This window comes from Sebastes fasciatus, chromosome 13 (assembly GCF_043250625.1).
Source record: "Sebastes fasciatus isolate fSebFas1 chromosome 13, fSebFas1.pri, whole genome shotgun sequence".
NCBI classification, from domain to species: Eukaryota; Metazoa; Chordata; class Actinopteri; order Perciformes; family Sebastidae; genus Sebastes; species Sebastes fasciatus.
Genome location: NC_133807.1, coordinates 9,392,323 through 9,415,270, shown reverse-complemented (window position 1 = coordinate 9,415,270; position 22,948 = coordinate 9,392,323). Strand labels below are relative to the sequence as shown.

At 40.9% G+C, this 22,948-nt stretch overlaps 1 protein-coding gene across 1 annotated transcript in view; it reads right to left on the bottom strand.

The window, feature by feature from the left end:
• The window catches only part of llgl1 (LLGL scribble cell polarity complex component 1), a 49,884-nt gene that overhangs the window by 5,187 nt on the left and 21,749 nt on the right, over positions 1-22,948 (bottom strand). The window contains exons 6-21 of the mRNA XM_074655316.1: positions 19,218-19,380; positions 17,612-17,747; positions 16,505-16,559; positions 15,765-15,919; positions 15,379-15,599; positions 13,538-13,605; positions 11,835-12,009; positions 10,406-10,510; positions 5,336-5,628; positions 4,955-5,105; positions 4,722-4,860; positions 4,264-4,577; positions 3,128-3,319; positions 2,846-2,918; positions 2,266-2,380; positions 765-829 (exon numbers count right to left, since the gene is read on the bottom strand). Coding sequence (XP_074511417.1) covers positions 765-829; positions 2,266-2,380; positions 2,846-2,918; positions 3,128-3,319; positions 4,264-4,577; positions 4,722-4,860; positions 4,955-5,105; positions 5,336-5,628; positions 10,406-10,510; positions 11,835-12,009; positions 13,538-13,605; positions 15,379-15,599; positions 15,765-15,919; positions 16,505-16,559; positions 17,612-17,747; positions 19,218-19,380 — 2,420 coding nt within the window. The remainder of the gene's footprint in view (positions 1-764; positions 830-2,265; positions 2,381-2,845; positions 2,919-3,127; positions 3,320-4,263; positions 4,578-4,721; positions 4,861-4,954; positions 5,106-5,335; positions 5,629-10,405; positions 10,511-11,834; positions 12,010-13,537; positions 13,606-15,378; positions 15,600-15,764; positions 15,920-16,504; positions 16,560-17,611; positions 17,748-19,217; positions 19,381-22,948) is intronic.

Here is a 22,948-nt window from a genome sequence, read left to right as displayed (position 1 = left end):
AGAGAGATATTTTGGTGGAGACCAAAAACAGAGCTAAAAAGGAGAGTAAATATTTACATTCTTCATGTGGAAACAAGCTAATGTTGGTTTGTGTTCAGTAAATAGGGAACTCTTTACTAAAAAATTCAACATTATAAGGTGATAATATGTCAATGTTATGTTCACATCTTGTTGCGCTGCCCCCTAATGGCCAAAAAATATATGAATGCTGGTTTAACAGATTACTGATTTCAAGGTGCACTCCTATAACATAATGTGAGGTTTTTTTTTTTTAAATAGGCCTCAAATTCCTCTTCATATAGAGAAGGTTAACCACATGCCAAGTCTTTTAAATCTGTGTTTTCTCCGATAAACATACACAATAATTCAAAATAGAAAAAAAAACATTAAAACACTCTGTTGCCTACATGGATAGTTATTTAAGTCTGAATAGCAGGTGAAAGGCCCACTAAGACATAAACAAACCCTACTCTGGTCTCCACAACAACCATCGTTTCCTGCCAGGGAGGGAGGGGCTGTGCAGGAGAGGCAACTGAGGCATACTGAATGGTTACCATGGAGACCGGAGGGAAACCCCTGCAAGGCCTGCTCGCAGTTTAAGAGGCTCAGAGAGAGAAGAGAGAGTGACGAAGAGGGAGAATAGACAGAGAGAAATAACAAGAGGAGAGAAAAGTGAGGGTGAGGAGAGAGAGGGAGCAAAGAGAAAATGTGTGTGTGTGTGTGTGTGTGTGTGTGTGTGTGTGTGTGTGTGTGTGTAGACGTACCCTCTGCCTGACCCATCTGGTTCTTGTGGGTTCCGTTGGCCTGCGGCTGCGTCGTCGAACCATCGCTGAGGAGACACATGAGCACACACCATTTGCTTTGGCAGTAGATGGAGTAATAATACAGCAATAACAGTAAAAGTATCATTTCTTTGGTTTCACATGCAGCCGAGTGCCTCGAGCTGGTGGTAAGCCCAGAGAGAGCACTACGAACAGTAGGCTTAGAGGTTTCCAATGTGGGGTCCAGGGACCACCAAGAGTCCTTCATAGTGGGTCCCTGGAAAATGTTGCAAGTCACTGAGCAGGTATGCCCTGAGTCTATGATTTGCACGTCATTGTGATGAAGTGTGCTGATTTGTCAGGTATTTAATTTGTTGGATTAGACATCCCAGTCTGATTATTTCATCCATTAACAAGATATCAAATGTTTTTCCTATAAAAAAATATTACATATATTGTGATGGTAAATTTATTTTTTTTTGATTGTAAAATACGAAAATAGAAATTATATCAGATGGTCATACAAATGTCCAGATTAAAAACCAAAAACATCAAAACCACACAAAAGAAATGTTTTAAACTTTAAAAACAGCACAATATAAGCCATTTGCCCACTCAAATTATCAAACAAATATATCCTTTGATTTAAGAAATGCTAATTTGCAGTGCATCACTCAACCAGAACTAGCTGCTCGATAGAAACAACACAGGGGTAACATTAGTGCGCATGTCTGCCGTGAATGTGCAAGAGAGATGAAGATGCTCAGCTGAGAAAAGCGATTGTCAGGGCGATGAGCGTCAGCGAGGATTGATAGATAGAGCCATATTGCACATCTCTGGTTTAATTTTACTAGTCAATCAGGGCTGCACGACTCTGAAAAAGCATGTAATGTGATTATTTTGACTGAGATTGCGATATGATTTGCGATATTGGAGGGTATCATAATTTTTACACCATTATTCTCATTTTCATTGAAAAACATATTAAATGATTATGGTGTGATTTTTGTGGGGATCTGTACAAAACAAAGATGTTTTCTTAAGTCTTTAGAATATGATGTGTAGGTCAGGACATCTCATCATATTTAATTTAGATGGTATTTTGACACATTTCATCCTTTAACAAATATTACAATTTCCTCCTCACCCTGCGATTTGAAAATTGCAGTAGGCCATATTGCGATTTTGATTAATTGTGCAGCCCTAAAGTCGATACAAAAGATCTTTAGGTTTCTGAGGACAAAATCTGCTGATGTTCATGTAATATGGGTTCATTGAAATAGAAAAGTTTGGGGGTCCCTGTAGTAGGCAACAACTACTGTACATCGGGATGCAATCAGGTAAAGGGAAAGCAGCTAACTGTAATCAATGTGGGTGAACAGTAGATGCGTGTCCTAATAAAGGTTACATTCCTGATATTAATACTATTGAGTGTGTGTGTGTGTGTGTGTGTGTGTGTGTGTGTGTGTGTGTGTGTGTGTGTGTGTGTGTGTGTGTGTGTTACCTGGCAGGTGTGGGCTCTAGCGGTCGGTCCAGCTGAACAGAGCAGAGCGGTTCAGTGATGACCTTGGCAGACAGGGAGAACCTCTCGTACTCTGAGGGAGAGATCAGGTAAAACCCTGTGTAGAAAAACAACCAGACAACAATTAGACAGTTACGACTTTGAACTTGTGATTCATTGGGAACAATTTTCTACTGTAAAAAAAAAAAAAAATAACTGCAAAAACTGCCCACAGAGAAGGGTGCAGTTTGGGTGGGGACATTATTTCTGGTAAGACAGGCTGATGTCATTTTTCCATCTTAAGAACCACATTCACCTAAACTGTGTTGGGATGGAGGCAGAAGTCTGAAGAGCAGATATCTCAGATCCAAGGAAATAAAACCAGAACTATCTGCATGACTGGATACCAATGGGGCAAGTGGAAAAATATGTTTGGGTGTAAAGTGACCCTTTAACCTCTTGCTGCAAAGTCCCACGGTGTTGTGAATGTGAAAATCATTATCACAAAGCAATGTTCTTGTGACTTTCAGTGCAGTTTGATTTTTACGGCACTTTCATCAAAATCAAGCATGATTTCCCTCACCTTGTCCGTTCTTGGTGAAGACGCAGGATGCGATGCCGCTGATGTCTTCTTTTCGGATGCAGTCGTAGCGCACCTAAAAGACACAAAATAACGGCATTAATTACCAGTACATCACAAATAATTCAGTAAAATTAAATGCCCACGTTATCACATTAATAGTTGTCTAATATACAAATAATGTTGCACAATTACTGTAAATACCCTCAAAATACACACACAAACTCTCTTATTGTCCAAATTAGACTTCCAACTCACACATGCACAAAATCCCCTGAACCCTACCTGTGGTCGGAGGGCAGGTATGTTAAAGAGGTGCATGTCGCCCAGGTTGGTCAGACAGACCAGTGTGTGTTCGCTGTAGTCTTCCTGAGCTGTGGAGCTGAACACCACCAGGGCCACCTTCCTCACCCGACAGCCTTCGTGCGCCGTCAGCTTGAACTTGGTCTTAGCGCTCACCTTGGGGAGAGAGAACACCTAGAGAGAGCAGAGGAGGAAGAAAGCCAGGATTATAAACTGACATCATCAGTCTTTCACGGTTTCTTAAGCCCAGTTTTAACCTTTTATGGTGACTTTAAAATGATGCGGTAAAGTATTTGTCAATAGATGTAAAATAAATGGAATAAAACAGTAATTATTTTGCACAATTTGTCCTCATGAAATGAGGAGAAAACAAAAAAACACACCTACGGACTGACTAGACAAATACAAACATGCATTTTATGTGTAATACATTATAATACTGGGCTGCGTTTAAAAAGTCTAAAAATGCTCCTAATGGCATCTGCAAGATTTCACAGACCGGAGGAAAACAACCAATCAGAGCCGAGCTAGAGTCTGCCATCTATGAGAGCCGGCTGTCAAAAACTCGTGAACTCCAACCAAACGGTCAAACTAGGCAGCGCTGATCGAATATTAATCAATATTCTGTTACTGTCATGGCTATTTCTCGCCTCAAATGTTTTCAAAATGATCTTGTAGTGTACGGTTTGGCTGTAAAATGAGAAAGTTTGTGACCCGGCAGCCATGTTGAGATCTCTTGAGGGAATACCAAGCACCGCCCACCAGCCGGAGCACAGCCAATAGGAACGCTCTCTCTCTGAAATGACCTGTGATTGATCAAAGTCTTCCGTCACAGGCTAGATTTTCTAAAGCCTGAAAACAGAGCCGTTAGGAGGTGCAGAAGTCTAGTTTTCTCTCAGAACACTTGAATTACAATATACTGAAAGGTTATCATGGAAATTTTGCCCACTAATGCCAAAAAATTGTTGCCTACTGAAGCTTTAATCCACATGCCGGCTATTTAAACAGCTCTTATCATGCCTGCTACTTAGATACTTCCAAGTCATTTCACTCAGTTAAGAATCTTCCTAAGCAAAAAAGACTTCAACCGCAGCCCAGGTGTCTTTTCCAGCCTTTACCTTTAGCTGTTCCTCTGAGGCGATGAGGACAGAGTGAGCGTTGGTCATGTCCGGCGCGATGGCGAGGTCCTGGGAGGCTTCGTACGGGTCCGGTAGCGGTTTCCCCCGGCCGTCTAACACAGAGATCGACACCACGGGAGCCCTGTGCATCAGCTGGATCTCTTTACCCAACACCGCCTCCACACACACGCTGCTCTCGCCCGCTCCGCCCCGTTCACACACACGGCCCGAGCCGACGCCGGGCACCTCCAGAGCGTAGGCGTACACACTGCCCGAGTTGGTGCCCGCCCATAGTGTGGCGCCGTGGTGTGTACCTGGTAGATACAGAGATACAGCCCATACAGTTAGTACAGTTTGTTTGATGTCGTTGTGATACTGCTAAACTTCAAATTTTACTTCTCCCCACACAACTTTGGGATAATGAAACAATTTATTTAAAAAAATACAGAATCACACACCGTCACGTAAAAAGGTGTCAGCGAAGCAGAGACATCGGACCACTCCAGACAGCGAGTCGTCTGCTGACCGGGGTTCAATCCGTCGCTGTATCGGAGCCACGTCCTCCTGCTCGGCGAGAGCAGCGTTGGCCTCCTGGACCTGCGCATGACGACACAGTCGCAGAATGCAGAACTTAATTCAGTCTGTGTGATCAGTATGGTCCTCTTACTAGCAAAAAGAGACGGTCATTTACCTTGCTGGTGGGTGTGGCGATGGGGCGTTTCTTCCCCGACACCCTGCTCTTGCGGATGCGTCTGAAGCTCTGTCGTAAAGACTTTTTCAAGGACTTCACTCTGGACAGGGGTCCCTCCATCGCCAAGGAGTCATTAGGGTGCAGGGTACATCTGGGAGAACATAAGGAGCAGTAGGGTGATGCTTTGTGGACGCAATATGGTGAACTTGTCAGGTTGCCTTATTCTGTATTTTTTACTGGTATTTGGCCAAAAGAGCTCGCATTAATAGTAGCGTGTGTGTGTGTCATGTACTGAGAGTGTATGTGCCAGTAATGTAATCAGAACAGAAGGAAAAGAACAAGTATAAACATAACAACCGGAACTGTGTGTGTGTTTCTAACCTGGCCAGCACAGCATTTCGTCTGTGGTAGTCAAACAGGCCAAATCCATGACTCGTCCCGAAGGAGATCAGGTTCCACTCGGCATGCAGAGCGACCGCCGTAACAGAGGCCGGCGGCATGCACTGGACCAGCATCAGCGGCTGGAAGCCGGGAGGGAAGGGGGCGGGTTTAAGGCGCGGCTCCAGCCTGTCGTGGCCCTTCCAGGTGAAGCCCTCCCTGTCCTGCAGCAGGTCAACCACAGACACGTCCACCGAGTGTTCCGAGCGCTCGTCACTCAAACCCAGAACGATCACCTGGAGAGACAGAAGGAAGTAAAGAAACATGATGGCTCACTTTCCTTTTTTATTTCAGTGTCTATTTTTATCTTCAAAAGTATACAGGAGGAATCTGTAGCAGAAGTTAGTGTGATAATTATAGAGCGTGGATGACTGTGTTTTTGAATGTGAAATGTCTGAAACAACTAAGTAAAGGTACCAATTTATGTATGCAAAGTATAAAATAAGGCATTTCACTTTAAAAATTTCTCTCCTTACTGAACAAAAAAATTTTAACTTATTTTAACTATACAACTACATTTTAGAATAAAATTAACACAAATATCTGTAATTATTATCAACTTTAAAAGGCAACCAGAATCTACATCAGTCAGTAAAATAAGTTAAAAATTTTAAATTCATGTCACATACAGACGTAGGCAAAGTTGTTGGTAACGTTCCGTTAAAGAGAGAAAAACCCACAATGGTCACTGAAATAACTTGAAACTGACAAAAGTAATAATAAATAAAAATTTACTGAAAATGAACTAATGAAAATCAGATATTGTTTTTGAATTATGGTTCAACAGAATCATTTTAAAAAACAAACTAATGAAACTGGCCTGGACAAAAATGATGGTAGCCCTAGAAAAGATGTAAAATAATTTGACCATAGGGACATGTTAAACTAAGGTGTGTCCTGTAATTAGCATCACAGGTGTCTTCAAACTTGTAATCTGTCAGTCTGCCTATTTAAAGGGTGAAAAGTAGTCACTGTGCTGTTTGGTGTCATGGTGTGTACCACACTGAACATGGACCACAGAAAGCTAAGGAGAGAGTTGTCTCAGGAGATTAGAAAGAACATTATAGACCTTCATGTTAAAGGTAAAGGCTATAAGACCATCTCCAAGCAGCTTGATGTTCCTGTGACTACAGCTGCACATATTATTCAGAAGTTTAAGGTCCATGGGACTGTAGCCAACCTCCCTGGACGTGGCCGCAAGAGGAAAATTGATGACATATTGAAGAGACGGATAATACGAATGGTAACCAAAGAGCCCAGAACAACTTCCAAAGAGATTAGAGGTGAACTCCAAGGTCAAGGTACATCAGTGTCAGATCGCACCATCCGTCACTGTTTGAGCCAAAGTGGACTTAATGGAAGACAACCGAGGAGGACACCAAATCATAAAAAAGCGAGACTGGAATTTTCCAAAATGCATATTGACAAGCCACAAAGCTTCTGGGAGAATGTCCTTTGGACAGATGAGACAAAACTGGAGCTTTTTGGCAAGTCACATCAGCTCTATGTTCACAGACGAAGAGATGAAGCATCCAAAGAAAAGAACACTGTACCTAATGTGAAACATGGAGGAGGCTCGGTTATGTTATGGGGCTGCTTTGTTGCATCTGGCACAGGGTGTCTTGAATCTGTGCAGGGTGCAATGAAATCTCAAGACTATCAAGGCATTCTGGAGCGAAATGTGCTGCCCAGTGTCAGAAAGCTTGGTCTCAGTTGCAGGTCATGGGTCCTCAAACAGGATAATGACCCAAAACACAGCTAAAAACACCCAAGAATGGCTAAGAACAAAACATTGGACTATTCTGAAGTGGCCTTCTATGAGCCCGGATCTAAATCCTATTGAACATCTGTGGAAGGAGCTGAAACATGCTGTCTGGAGAAGGCACCCTTCAAACCTGAGACAGCTGGAGCAGTTTGCTCACGAGGAGTGGGCCAACATACCTGTGGACAGGTGCAGAAGTCTCATTGAGAGTTACAGAAATCACTTGATTGCAGTGATTGCCTCAAAAGGTTGTGCAACAAAATATTAAGTTAATGTTACCATCATTTTTGTCTAGGCCAGTTTCATTAGTTTGTTTTTTAAAATGATTCTGCTGAACCATAATTCAAAAACAATATCTGGTTTTCATTAGTTAATTTTCAGTGAATTTTTATTTATTATTACTTTTGTCAGTTTCAAGTTATTTCAGTGACCATTGTGGGTTTTTCTCTCTTTAACGGAACGTTACCAACAACTTTGCCTACGTCTGTATGTGACTGCACACGGACAATCTTTACTAATACACCAGTAGTCTAAGTGTAAAAGACGGACACAATCCTCCTGCTGGGGACTGAGGGAGCATTTTGCTCTCTGCTAACTTTGGTAAATTATTTCCATTTAAAAAAAAATATGAAACATTTCAAACACTTCTGTATTACTCTGTAGGAAAACTGAACACTTTCCCCCCAAAAGGCAACAGATCACAATAGGCTATAAAACTGAAAATCATCCATTATGCTGTGAAACTGAAAATACTAAATAAATAGAATAATAATAATAAAAAAAAAAACGTGTGCATTAGGAGGAGTGTTTCAGTTAGTTCCACCTTGGCTAAATGCAACTGGAACAAATTGATAGTAGATCTTAGATGTGCACCAAATGTAATCATTTTTAATCCAGGTTAAAACATTTCGCTTTTCATATGCCGGATTGAGCTACTTTGTTTTAAAATTATTTTATGTACTTTGTCTTTTATATTGCTTATCATTTAATTATACAACTCTGTTTAATTGGATAAGTATATGGGCGTTCCTATTTGTTTTTATTTATTTAAAGCACACCGAGTTGCCACTGTGTACGAAATGTGCTATAGAAATAAACTTGCTTTTGCTATATTGTAAATGGCCATTACCTCTGTAGTTGTTTTATCCCGTTCTGCTTAAATATCTGGTAAAAATAAACGGACTATTACGAAACAAAAAAATCCCTTTTGACGGAAATCCGTCTCTGACACCAATTATCACTTATATTCACACAGTTTTTCAAATCAGCACATTAAAGAGCTTCTCTTCTCAAAAATAGAGGACTGAAAATATCAAAAAGGAAAAGGATTTTAAAAAAAAAAGGTCTCATAGCATCATGTCGCATCATTTTAAAGTACAGAACTAAGGGAAGGTGGTACTATTGAAAACAAGTTCATAACAGCTTGCTAAAAGAATAAATTGTTTGGGACACCTCTGTCAGAGCTGGACATTCATTTTTTCTGTGAGCTGCACTTTTTGCTCTGTTTTTAAGTGCAGCAGAGCCTGAATATTCACTTTCCAGGAAGTAGCCAAGTGATGTTCTAAATGTGCTGTAATATATGGCCTTTACATTTTTATTTGGTATGAATATTCATCCATATTCATGTACCCCAGAAGATGAATAATAATGTGTTCAGATCCCCTAACTTTTCCTCTAGCACCACTACCAGACTAGAAGTCACTCCTGTACACAGAAATATCTAAATCTGAAGAGGACATGGTCATGATATGTATTGAGCACACACTCCACTGGGGATGAAAATGTCATTGCTGACACTTTTTTTCCTATTGTGCTACATTTTCAACCTCACCACTACTAAAGCTACATTAGCAAAGCTGTCACTATGTTGATTTTACTTGTTTGGGTCCAACACTTTTTATTGTGGGGAGCACAGACACTCAAGTGCAGTTTGTCGTTGTTAAAAATAACATACTTCCACTTAGCAGAGCTATACCCATCACAGCTGAGTAGCTCTGAAGTGTAAGAGCGCTTGTGTGAGTGCAGCTGCAACTCTCTGCCTGCCAAGTTAATCAGCTCGCTTCATCTCATCAAGAGAAAATACAACATGGGGCTATTTAAAAAAAATAAAAAGTCTCTTCATCCCATATGAAGTCAAATAGCTTCATTATTCGCGTCATTAGCAAATTAACTGTTGGCAAGCGAAGAAAACAGTAAATTACATGATGTGTTTGGTCTTCATTATAAACTGGCAAAGAGTGTATTGTGTTAACCTGCATTATTTGTGTTGTGCCAAAGTGTGTGGCTACTGCATGTGTATGGTGTTTCACCATTCACAGCTTAATGACAGTATTCCATACAAACAAACTGACTGTGTTCTCCCACTGTGAACTTTTTATAGTACAATCATCTCAGCAAAAACAATCCTATAATCTCAGTAGTTATTAAATTAAAGTTTGAAATTCTATTTAACCTTTTCCACTGCACCCCTCTTTACCATAGACCAATTATTTTATCTTTTTAGGGGGGTGCAGGGGGTCTTTAGGGGGAGACAGCAGGTCAACAGTAGGTGTCACATAGAAGTGGTGTACATCATCTGAAAGCTGGGAACCTGAAGATTAATTTGTTATGCTCAGTGAAGCTCAGCACTGTGTGTCAAGTTGTTCTAGTCATAAATCAGAAATAAAAGAAAATAATGAACTAAAATACATTTTGAACGTGTGTAAGGGTTTAGAACATTATGATAGAAGTATATGACGGCCATTCCCACGCTCTATTATGTCTCATAAGTTCCAACCAACCGAGCACCCCTCCGTTCACTCCTCCCTTTCCAAGATTGCGGTAACGTGAGTAACATAATAACACTACTTTAGGAGCAACGGAAGACAGACAGCGGCTGGCGGTACCACTGTTTTGCACTCTGCGGCTCACATTTCCTCAGTTTCAAGAGTGTGGCCTTCAGGTAACGTAAAAACATGAAAGGCTCTCTCTAGAGCCAGTGTTTGGTTTTGTTTTGGTGATTATACCCTAATGAAAACATAGTTATGAATATTACATTCCATTTCTGCTATTAGAGTCCCTAAAATGCTACACATTGTTCCTTTAAACATACTTGACGACTAAAACACCACATATAAAAATATAAACAGTTTTCAGAATAATAACACTAAAAAAAAAACTCACTGTATTGTGTGATCTAGAAATGACCCAAGGCGGTGTGTGACAGAGCTCAATACATTTGCATGTGTGTGTGTACTGTATGTTTAATGTACCTGTCCAGCAGTTCCAGCCACCACCAGCTTGTTGCTGTATTTGCACAGACTGATCTTCTGGATGCCCAGTCTGGGGTCATCGCTGTACGGGTCAAAACAGCCCACCTACATACAAACACACACACACAGACTTGAATTAGCAAGATAAATGCAAAGAACACAGGTAGAGTTTTAGTTGGAGCTTTCTCAGTGTTTTCTTCTAAACTCTCCACCTCCAACTTCACATGTTCAGCCTTTTTCTCTGAAACTTTCCAAAACAGTTTCGTCTCATTAGAAAATCTTTGATCTGAACCGACCACAAACAAATTCAGTTCAGGCACACCAAATGTCAAAATGCCCTCTTGAATCTCTCCTTCCTGTACGGCAGCCTCTCTACTCTTAATCTCTGCCAAATGCCGGGACAATCCCCGCCTTTCCCCTCTCATACATACTCAGCAAAACATGTGCATTAATCTGTCTCTCACACACACAGTAGGAATTCCAATAGAATCCCCTCTCATAAAGAGTAGGTTGGTCACTAACACACACACACATACATGCACTGAAAGAGTGGGCTGATGGGTCTGGTTTTCATTACACAGGAGGAAAAAAAAAAAAGGAAAGGCTCTTCATCCCATATGAGGGCCACATTCCTGAACATGCAGCTCTGTTACCACAGGATACATGAGGAAAGGTGGGGGGAGCGAAAGGGTGAATAGGAAGAAGGAAGAGAAAAGAGGCCAAAGACTAATTAAATCTATTTGTCACTGTTAAATGTATCACTCAAAATCTGTTTCTACTCCTTTTGACCCATTTCTGCTATTCATTTCTTAATGACAGTCTTCCCCTGAACCCTTCCTGGTGAAGAAAAGGGGAAATCTGCTGATATTAACCAACAAAACAGCCACACTTATGTCTCTTCCCTTCACTGTAATCCCTGCCATCTACAGATGAGATAAATATGCTTATCTTTGTCATCTGCCCAAACACTGAGAAACATTGCCAACAGTAGATCCAGATGATTTAAATATTCATCGAGTGTTTTGCTTCATGACCCCATCTCCGTTTCTTGTCGGCATCTACCAAAGCCAAACTACTCAGTCAGATTTGCTCCATATGGAATTCTTCCTCCCGACGCTGAATCAGTTCATTTAAATGTAATTCTGCGCAGAAAACAGGCCATTAAAACTGAATCAGACTGCGGTTCCTTCAGGGTTTTAATAACAAGAACAATGGGGTGGGTCCTGTCTGAGAACCAAACACATGAAAACAATCAGATGAGAGAATTAGGCCACAGATGTAGCCACAGATGTAGAGTAAGAGGACTGACTGTGTTGTTTTTATTCCCTCAGCCTGTAAAATAAAACCCTGCGTCTGATCTCTAGAGGAAAGGCTTCTTTATTCTTACTTACATTTCACTACTACTCATGCTCGCCACTTCAGTTCTCACCTTCCTGAAGGGAGGCCATTCCTCCTCCTGCTGCATGTCGGGGTCGTCGCTAGGGTCTTGAGGATCGTCGCAAGGGTCGCAGTCGGTGTGGAAGACGTTGGCTGTGCCGAGTTTGTACAGCGGAGTAAGAGCAACACCCGATGCGTCCCAGAAACGCACGGTGCCGTCTTCGTGCCTATAAACACACATTGCAATCAAGATGAAAAGGTTTTTTCGGTGCAAATCAATCAGGAATTTAACTATAGTATGCACACAATTCTGAAAGCTTGAATTATATATAAGCATGTATAAGCATGTTAGCATGCTAATATTTACTAATCAGCACTAAACACAAGGTTCAGCTCGGGCTGATGGGACTGTCATTAGTTTAGCAAATATTTAGTCGTAAAACAAAGTATAGACCACAACGGCGTCTCATCATCGCAAAGGCCACGCCCCCTTTTGGGGGATAGAAAACAGAAGATCTCGTAGATGTCAAAGCAATTTCACGTGTGTTTGGATTGTAATTTTGACAAGCTTGTATGCATTTATTTCTTGTTAAACAAACATTTGTTTTATACACGTCTAATAATTATTTTACGATCTTGCCTGAACCTGAGCGTTCGCAATACCTTATTAAATTAAGGGTTGATCGCCGTCATGCACTTTCAGTTTTCCCCGTCCAACTCAGTGGCCGGATATTACTTATCCAAACATCAATAACGTTACATATTTGATGGAATCACGTATCATTAAGCTGAGTGTTGTCTTCAAATAATCAATCGGATACTAGCCAACTGTTTGATTTATAGGCTGAGATTTAGTTGGAGACGACAGTCTGATGCTGCTATACTGTATGACTGTACTGCAGCAGCTTCCCACTCACGCCATACCCATCAGCAGTAGGCCTAACGGTCACTTGGAGATTTAACACACTGACAGTGAATATTCACATATCTTATGTGCCTCAGATCTCAGTGTGAAAGCCTCGGTTAACCCCGCTACACAACAGCCTTTTTGCATTTGCCTGTTTCTCTCCATATGTGACTGCATGTTTCTTCTTTCCCCCAAAAGGGGACGAGGCCTTGGCGATGACGCAATGCTGGTCCGGTCTATTGGACAAAGAGAAGTTTTGACCGGATGATGGCGCTAGAAGTCCAATGTTATTACAGTTCATCCTCTCAGGAATGTCCGTACCAAAATGTCATAACAATCCATTCATAAGTTGTCGAGATATTTCACTAACTGTGGTGTCTCCCAATAAATCCAGCTGTGTAATAGTGCCCCATGCTAATGCTAGCTCTGCCAAACGTCTGCAGTTACCAACAGTATGCCAGTTGCCTCAGGACTTCCTTGTTGCTATTGCAAAGCTGACAGATTTCATTGTCAAGACGAGTCCCATGCAGATCCAGTTTGGTTCGGGATATCCATGTGGTTCACATCAGAAAAGAAAAGAAAACCATCTCCATGCAGCTTTCAGTCACTTACACTTACTAGAGAGCAGCGGATTTGTGCCAGATTGGTGTCATGACAGAAAAATGAAAACTGGATCCACCTGTGGACGCGGCCTGTGACTGTTTATATACGAGTGAGTGAGTGTGTGCGTGTGTGTGTGTGTGTGTGTGTGTGTGCGTGTGTTTGTGTGTGTGTGTGTGTGTGTATGTGTGTGTGTGTGTGTGTGTGTGTGTGTGTGTGTGTGTATGTGTGTGCGTGTGCGTGCATACCCTGTCAATAGCAGCTCTTGTTGTTTGGGTGGAGCAGCCAGATTTTTCCCTCCACAAATGGGCCAACTCTGCACAAAGAGACACGGATTCAAGAAAAGTTAGAAATCTATCATATTGAAAAAAGAGAAAAATGTCACACATTGAACAACAACATATTCCCTAACGCTTTCTGTTTTATGATTACGTCAGCACAAAATGTGCTGGCCCTGACACAGAGGCATTCCCATATGGAGGAGAATGTGTGTGTGTGTGTGTGTGTGTGTGTGTGTGTGTGTGTGTGTGTGTGTGTACACAGAAACACACAGAAACACACAGAAACACACAAAACTCAGCTTTTGTTGAGTTTGCTCTGTTACAGCGCCAGCCTCTCTGGTTTGACAGACAGCGATGATTTACGAGTGTACCAGCTGTGTTTCTGTCTGTGTTTGTGTGTGATAGTCTAATCTGCCACTGATCAAACAGCTGATCTAAGCTACAAAGCCTTTTGCAAAGCCTTTAACTGCTTACACCTGCTCTTAAAGTTAACACGCTACCAGCAGGCTGGTGGTCACACTCCCGTAGGTTTACTCAGAGCTGTTTAGCGGCCAGGCTGTGAGCTCAGATGTACAAGCAGTATAATGAGTAATACCATCCATTTAACTTCAATCTCCTTATTTTAAACTTCTATAATTTCACTGCACTTATTACCCATTTATATTGCTACCCACTCATGAACAGAGGCAGCAGCTGAGTCTTGATATGACACCTGGCAGCCATTTGGTAGAAATCCAAATCGAACTCTGTAACTTGAATCTGTGAGCTGGTTTGTGTGTACAAAGTATGCACACAGATTAGTATTGATGGCTACATTTGAAGCATGAGCAGCCTGGCTATTGGCCATACTCTGTTTAAGGTGCTCTCAGGTTAAGCTGCTTACATGCATCTTGGATTTCCTGCAACTGAATACCCCTACTGCCATGAATAAACCAATTTACAGAATAATCCCATCGTTCATAGCGTCTTGCCAACAGCAACAGCAACAGCAGTCCACCAGTAACGCAGAATCAAAAGATGTTTCCACTGGCTACATTTCACTGAGCAGGAATTGATTCGAATGCATGAAAAATAAATTGTGTTTTTTGATGATGCCAAAAGAAACAAAAGACCAAAAGAAGATGGAGAGAAACGTATAAATTGAAGAAGATTAATTATATACACATCACATAGGTGCGAGGCAATCATAACAGCGCCAGTAAAAAAAAACGGTAATGCCTGCACACTACTCCATGCCGCAATATTTTATTCACGCAATATATATTCACGCAGTCTCTGTCCATGTTGTATAAAAAGATAATGGTCAGTCAGAAAATTGTGTTTTGTCAATTTTGATTAGAGACTAAAAATGATGAAATGTATTGTATCTAATCCAGATTTTACATGATCAGATAATGGGCTAACTTGTGATATTCTAAAAAAGTTGATGTATGAATTTATCATGCCATCGTTAAGTAAATACCAGGGCTGTCAATCGATTAAAATATTTAATTGCGATTAATGGCAAATAAATCACACATTTTTTATCTGTTCAAAATGTACCTTAAAGTTCGTCAAGTATTTAATACTCTTATCAACATGAGAGTGGACAAATATGCTTGTGTTATGCAAATGTATGTATTTATGTATTATTGGAAATCAATTAACAACACAAAACAATGACAAATATCGTCCAGAAACCCTCCCAGGTGCTGCATTTAACATAAAAAATATGCTCAAATCATAACATGGCAAACTCAAGCCCAACACTTAAAGAGTACTGAAAGCCACATCATTTCAAACTGTGTTTTGCGCAGTGTGCTTCTCACCCCGTGTGCGTGTTGCCGGCCCTGCTGTGCTTTGCCGGCGTTGACCAGCCTCTCCCAGAGTTTGGGAGGGACGCTGGAGACGTGGAAGGAGCAGGTGATGGCTGAGGAGTGGAGAGGAGCCAGGTAGGGAGTGGGCAGCGAGGGCCACCCGGGGGTCTGGAGGTCAATCACAACCAGCTCCTCTTCCAGTAACACTACCAACGCAGACGGCTCATCAAACTCTGTAAGAAGGAGAGGTAGAGATAGAATATGAAGCACTGATGCTCCTGAAACATTTTGATTTAACATAACAGTGAGCCTCAAACTCAGCTGAAAGAGAAAGTACATTTTTGAATCAAAAAGAGGAAGAAAATCCACAGATACATTAATGTTGGCCAGCCCCTGACCTTTCTCTTGCTCTATGCTGTGGACCGTGAAGAAGTCGATGACTCGGGATGTGAAGTCCAGAGTGACGTGTTCTTTGTCTTGTTGAATGGTCAGACAGTGGCGGTCGCCGTAGCTGGCTCTGGGCATCCCGCCGCTGTATAACAGCACTGGAGAACTGGAGCGAGGCACACAGAAAAGTATTTTTATTCACATCAATTTTATCAGCCATTTAGAACAACATCGAGTGAGTGTTTCCGATATAATTAAGCATCGTTATTTAAAATTTTTACATTCATGGATTAGCGTTCACTTTGAACTTTAAAGACAAAAAAATCAATCATACACATGAAATTTAGAAAATAAAAATACCATTGGCAGTTCAAAAGCTTTTTTTTTCTTTTGTTTACTACTTGGAGGGATATGTGAGAAAACATCAATGAGCTGTTGATTATGAGCCAATTATTCTGTTCACTTTTTATTAGTATCTTTCTTATGGTAAACTACGAAAAAAGAATTGTCTTCTTGGGCAGGAGACAACAACTTTTGGGTTTATGAGGAGATAAAATCCGGGTAAAAATGTATTTATAGCGTAATAAAAAAAAATAAAAAGACAAATGAAATAAAAAACAAAAATGAGTCTTACATATAATAAAGCTAAAAGACAGGAGTAAATATTTACTGGCACTGTGATCCAAAATGTCCAGTCTGAATGCAGGAACCAAACAGGAAAAATACGTCACAAAATGAGTCACACACTCACCCTGCCGGTGTTGTTCTCCACAGGATCTTATTGATGGCCTTACAGGGAAATGGACCTGTGACAATCACGAACAGTAAAAACATTACAGAGACATTGGTCAGACTAAAACTATAAAAAAAACTCTAATATTAGTGTAGTTTGATCTTTATCTGCAACTGTGCAGAGATACCAGGTTCAAACAGAATGAATAGACATGCAAAGAAAAGGAAAAAAAGCTGCGCAGCATTCAAATGTTGATTTAGAATTTGAATGTCAACGTTATGAATGAAGCTTCAAAGCTTCGAACTATTCAGTACAGCCCAGGAAAGAAAAATAAGATTTGAGTGAGAAAAATGTAAAGCAGAAGTGTCACTCCTACGAGGACGCTGACCATAATTCTCACCATAATAACGAGTCATCATGAGTCACAACATGTCAGCACCAGTGGTGGAGGAAGTAACTTTTACTTAAGTAAAAGAAGCAATACTACAGTGTTAATATACTTTGTCATTAGTCCTGCGTTCAAAGTCTTTAGCATCAAAAGTAAAAAAAACGTATTAATTATGCAGAATAATATGTATTCTATTATTGAATTATAATTAGTGATGCATGTGTTCATCACTTTAATGTTGCAACTGGTAAAGGTGGAGCTCATTTTAAGTACTTTATATACTGCTGGGTAACTTAACCTGTGATGATACATCAGAATGTATTAGTTGATTTATTTTGGGGATTTTCTATTAATAATTTGAATATGCAAAGTAACTAGTTACTAAAGCTGTCAAATAAATGGAGTGGAGTAAAAGTATGAAGTAACATAAAATATAAATACTTCAGGAAAGTACAAGTACCTCATTATTGTACTTAAGTGCAGTACATGAGTAAATGTAATTATATACATTCCACCACTGGTCATGGTTCATTAAGCCGCTGTCAGTCATTGGACGTTGGTCTTTGTGGACGAGAACACCATCTCCACCAGACCTGGAGGACAATGTGCTTAAACATACCTCAAGCAGACATTAGTGGAGTAACACAAATAGGCGTTACCCCGCTAATGTCTTTAGGTGTGTGTGTGTGTGTGTGTGTGTGCGTGGTATGTGTGTGTGTAATGTATGCATTTCTCACCATATGGGATAGTGGAGGACACTGGCTGGTGATTGTAGGTGTTGCCATTAGTAACAGCCCACACAGAGTAGCCGCCATCGTTATGGGAACTGACAAATAAGTTTCCAGAGCGTTCCCACACCAGGCTCTCCAGCTGCTGCAGGGGGGGTTCACACACAGTGTATGCATCAAACCAGTGGAATTACAACTTACAGATAGTCTGTTAACAATGTTAATGTTGACACCTGTTGCCATTGCAGTAAGATTAGAGTCAAGTGCATCTTTGAGCAGCTAATAGCTAACTTGCCAAATAGACAATGACTTTGAAGGCTGTTGGGAGTAGGTGATGCTCGTTTTTTCACTTTTGTTGTTATTCCAAACAGAGTAAGAAAAAAAGGCCCATCTAGAAAGATGTCTAGTGTATTTAGAGCATTTTTACATTTCCATTATTCCTCTGCAACTCCTCTATGGCCTTTTCAGTAATCACCAACGTGTCCAGAACATTGGGACAATAAAAAAGGAGGTAACACAACATAAAATGCATTTTAAAAGTTCTTCATTGCGCCAGCATGAAAGATTCATCATGGAACATTGTCGGTAAAAAGTTACACTAATGTAGGGCTGCACGATTATGGACAAAATGATCATTATTTTGATCAATATTGATATCATGATTATTTATCACGATTATTCATGGATTTCAGCGACTTTCACATTAAAATAAACAGAGCACTGTTTTCACTTCCATGCTGCGCTACATTCCTGCTAATGTACAAATTAGGGCTGCACGTCACGATGTTGGAAAAAACTGACATTGCAATATTTTTTTCTGCTATATATATATATATATATATATATATATATATAGCAATATGAAAAAATACAGGAATATACACCCTACCCTTTTATTAGCTACATTTAAAAGTTAAATGCTTCAATCTGGGGCACTTCTAGAGCAAAATTAATAACAATAAGAGCTAGATAAACAGTTATGTGCTCTTAGATCAAGATTCAAGATAAGTGAGGAGCGGTCTATGCTCGCGACACAGCGCAGTTTGAGCTCATGTTTAAGCTGCGCTCGACACAGCATGCAGCCCCCAAAGTTAAGACTTTGCTTGACGCAGCGAAAAGCCGTCGCGGCGCAGGCCATTTTAGAAGTAACAGGTTTCAGAGTGCAGTGGTGCCGTTGTCGCGTTGTGTCTGAAAAGATCTTCAGTGAGTCAGAGAGGAAGAGAGAAATGGAGAGAACTAAGAGAAAGAAATACTCAAGCAGGAGCAAAAATAAATAAAAACTGATGAATATTAGTTTATGCCAGAGATTCACATGCCAAGTTCACACCAGAGGGGCAAATTATTCAGTTTTCTTTCCAGGGAGTTAAAGGTAAAATCAAAAGTTTAACATAAAAATGCTGTTGCAGTGTGCTAATTATTTTGTTATTTTCATTCTTTTAAAGTCACCAGAATGCAGCAAACAAAGTCTCTGAAACTCTAATTTTTCTCGGGGAGGACCCCCTAAACCCCCTGCTTTGCTTTTGAAATCCTCCCATTTCTTAAAGGTCTCAAGGTTGGCAAGTATGGTGCAGCTTTACACCAATGTGCGCTAAACTTTGCTCTGTAACTCAGGTACCTGCTTCCCCAGGAAGAGCTGCTCAGCATGACGGGTTCTCAGATCCCAGAGGACCACCAGGCCCCGGCTGTAGCCAATCAGAATCTTCCCTGACTGCTGAGGATGTTCCTGAAGAGATTCCACCGGCCCTAAGGACTTCCCACATCTGTAATCATCTGGCAGGCTGGGAAAACAAAACATTACCAATTATCCGACATGCTGTAAATTACAAATGTCTACATGTCAGAACAAGGTGAAATACAGTACATGTTTGCGAGGGAGCCTGCCATATTGACGGGGAAAGAAATAATAAATACTGAAAAATTAAAGATGGAGCGGCTAGTAAAGCAACACTTTGGATCGGAGTATGATCGAGGAGGGCATTCATATCAAAAGACCATCCTTAAATAGAGGCAGGCATTTAGGTCCACCTGTTAGCATGTGACCAAAGTTCCTTAAACAAAGATGTGACGACAAAAGATAGTAAGTGGACCTTAAATTAAGCTTGTTGCGTATATTATTTAAGTACGTTTAATGTTCGTGCACTTAAAAGCATGTTTTGGACAGTGGGGCTCTGACATAGGGCTGAGCTATATGACGATATATATCGTCAAAACGATATAAAAAATGCCTATTGTTTCTGTCTATCGTGATAGTATATGCTAGGCCTATTTTCATTTATTTTTTCTCTATAATTTCACTTAAAACTTATGTTCATTTTGCACTCAAGTTCTTACAATGAGAAAATTCTCACTTTTCATTTAGTATTTAATTCATACAGGAGCATACAGAAATAGGCTTTACCATGTGGTCATTTCATATAGACTATTCCTTTATTGAATTACCAGAAAGCTATATCGTGATCTTTATCGAGATATGAAATTACCTATATTGTGATAGATTTTGAACATATCGCCCAGCCCTACCCTGACATAATGATGAAATTTACAGACAACACAGCTTCACAAAATGTGAAAGAGGGAGATGATACAAGGAGGAGTGGAGGAAAAATCTGTGCTTATTGATAATCCAGTTGGTAAGTAGAACATGTACTCCAAAGCCCTATTTTCTTTTGCACCAAAACAACCCAAAGCAAAACTCCAACAGTGTTCAAATTTATGTATAATCTAATCAACATCAAGCTCAAACCATCTGTATAAACTCTATTACTACCACAGGCTGCTCTTCCAACAACAACAACAACAAAACAGTGAAATCAACATCAAGCTGAAGTTCAGCTGCTGGAGTTCGTGAGCTAGAAATTCCTCTGAGGCAGCGGAGGAATGTAGAGCAGGACACACCCTCGAGATGTCAGAGGATTCCCTCAGCGATGGACGGGGAAACGAGGAGGAGAAGACAGGAGAAGACAGGAGAGGAAAACAGCAGAGAGAGATGGAGTCGATGAAGAGAAACAAGCAGACAAAGTGGGAAGGACAAGAAGACAGCAATGCAGCTTTCTGGGCTCTCTGCTGCGGATGAGGCAGAACCATTGCAGAGGAGAGCCTGTGTGAAACACACACACGCACACACTTCTGACTGCTTTGGTAGCGTTTACTGAGGAAGATCCTCTCCGGAAGCACAGAGGCAGAAACATTCCCAACAAAGCATTCCATTGTCTCCGTCTCTCCGTTCACAAGTATTTTTAGGGAATCCAGCATCCTGCTACAGAGTCCCGGTGATGAGCCTCTGTGTGTGTGTGTGTGTGTGTGTGTGTGTGCATGTACGTTAGAGATTCAGCTGAAACACTTCCCCAACCGGAACACCGTGTTTTGGCAGCCGGTACAAAGCCTCCCTGTCTAAAACCTCCCCTCCTTTACACACACACACACACACTTACACACACACACACACACACACACACACACACACACACTTACACACACACACACACACACACACACACACACACACACACACACACACACACACACACACACACACACACACACACACTTACACACACACACACACACACACACACACACACACACACACACACACACACACACACACACACACACACACACACACACACACACACACACACACACACACACACACACACACACACACACACACACACACACACACACACACACAAGCCTTATCAGGGCCCTCGTTAGGCCTCAGTTCTGCCCACTTCCCTAAACAAGCCTGGTTAATGAGGGGTTTGGCCGAGCAGTCCGACTGTCACACAGCAGAATGAGACAGAAACACAGTAGCTGTGTGATGCGCTGCCAGTGCATCAACACAGGAATGCACTGAGGAAAGACGGAGCAGGAAAATACTATTTTTTTTATGTACAAAACAAAAAAAAAACACTTGTGCACGTTTGCTGCACACAGATTATTTTCCATAATGCAGTTTTGTGTTTATTAACATGATGAGGACACATCTCCAGTTTGTCCTGAAGATGTGTGTCTGTGCTCCACTCACACTGTGGTTTGCTCTGGTTCACTGCTGAACACTCATACATGGCTGCACACTAGTACACACGACAACACTGCTTGAATGAGGAGGGGCTGGACAAAATAACAGAAACACCATACAATATAATAGCCCTGTAGTGATACACAGGTCCTCTTTGTTTATGCTGTTTTCCAGTGTTTTGGCATATTATGAGTTGAGAGCCATTCGCCTTATGCCACATTATGTAAGTTAACAGTGTTGATGCTGATGCATCAGCAATTCTCACAGCTACTACAGTACGTTCCATTTCAAATGGCCACTAATTGACTCAAATTAAGTCGACTACCCAGTAGCTAGTTTGTCTTTATTATATTTAATGTTCATGTCCAAATAAGCAACATTCAAAGCTAACGATTTGGAGAAAAACATAACTAGATATTATTTATCAAGAGTTTAAGGCCACTTTCACAAGCCATATTCTGTTTGGCTAGTCCAAATCAGAGTGAAATTCATACTTTTGGTTTGTTTTCTATTTAGTCTGGTTTGGTTTCACAGTGCACAAATTAAAGCAGACCAAATAAAAAAAATATATTTGCTGAGGGGCGTGTGCGAAGGAGCAAATTTTTTTCGTCTCGAGAGCAGCCACCTCTATGCAGGCAATCGCAGACTTTGATATACGCCTATTGCTATCAAAGTGTTTTCACTTTGACTCGGCACTGATCTACTGTGCACACGAATCCCTTCTCCTCCAGTTTATCTCGAATGACTTTATAAAGATCCCTATTTCTGTGAACTTTACTTAGCATATTCTGTATGTTCTCTAACATCGGACTTCTGCAGAAGTCCAGGTCAGTCAGTCTTCTCCAACCTCTCGCAAGCGGTCTCGGACCGGTTGTTTTGGTCGGCACCAGAGTACGATTACTGCGTTCACAACCGCCCAAACCAACCGCACCAAAGTTCGATTAAAACGGGCTAAATGTTGGCTTATGAAAGCGCCATGAAACTCTGTTAATCTGTTTCTTCAGGACTGTGTGTGTGTGTGGATTGTTCAGATTTGATTGAACAGCCCCACAATGACAGAAATATTTGTAATCGATTGACAGCCCTAGAAAGAAACAAAACAGTTGTTACCTTGGCAGAAAACTGTGTGTTCATGTAGGATCCATCACTGACAGTAAAAGACTGATGAAGAAAAACACTTTCAAGTCTTTTATAAAAAGTCTGAGAGTCAACATTTTTGCAAGTGATTTGTCAAGGCATTGCTGTCATTGGTATTTACTGCATACTGTAGCTATTTTATTGTACTGCACTGTATTTTATTTTATCCACCCCTTTTCCCAAAA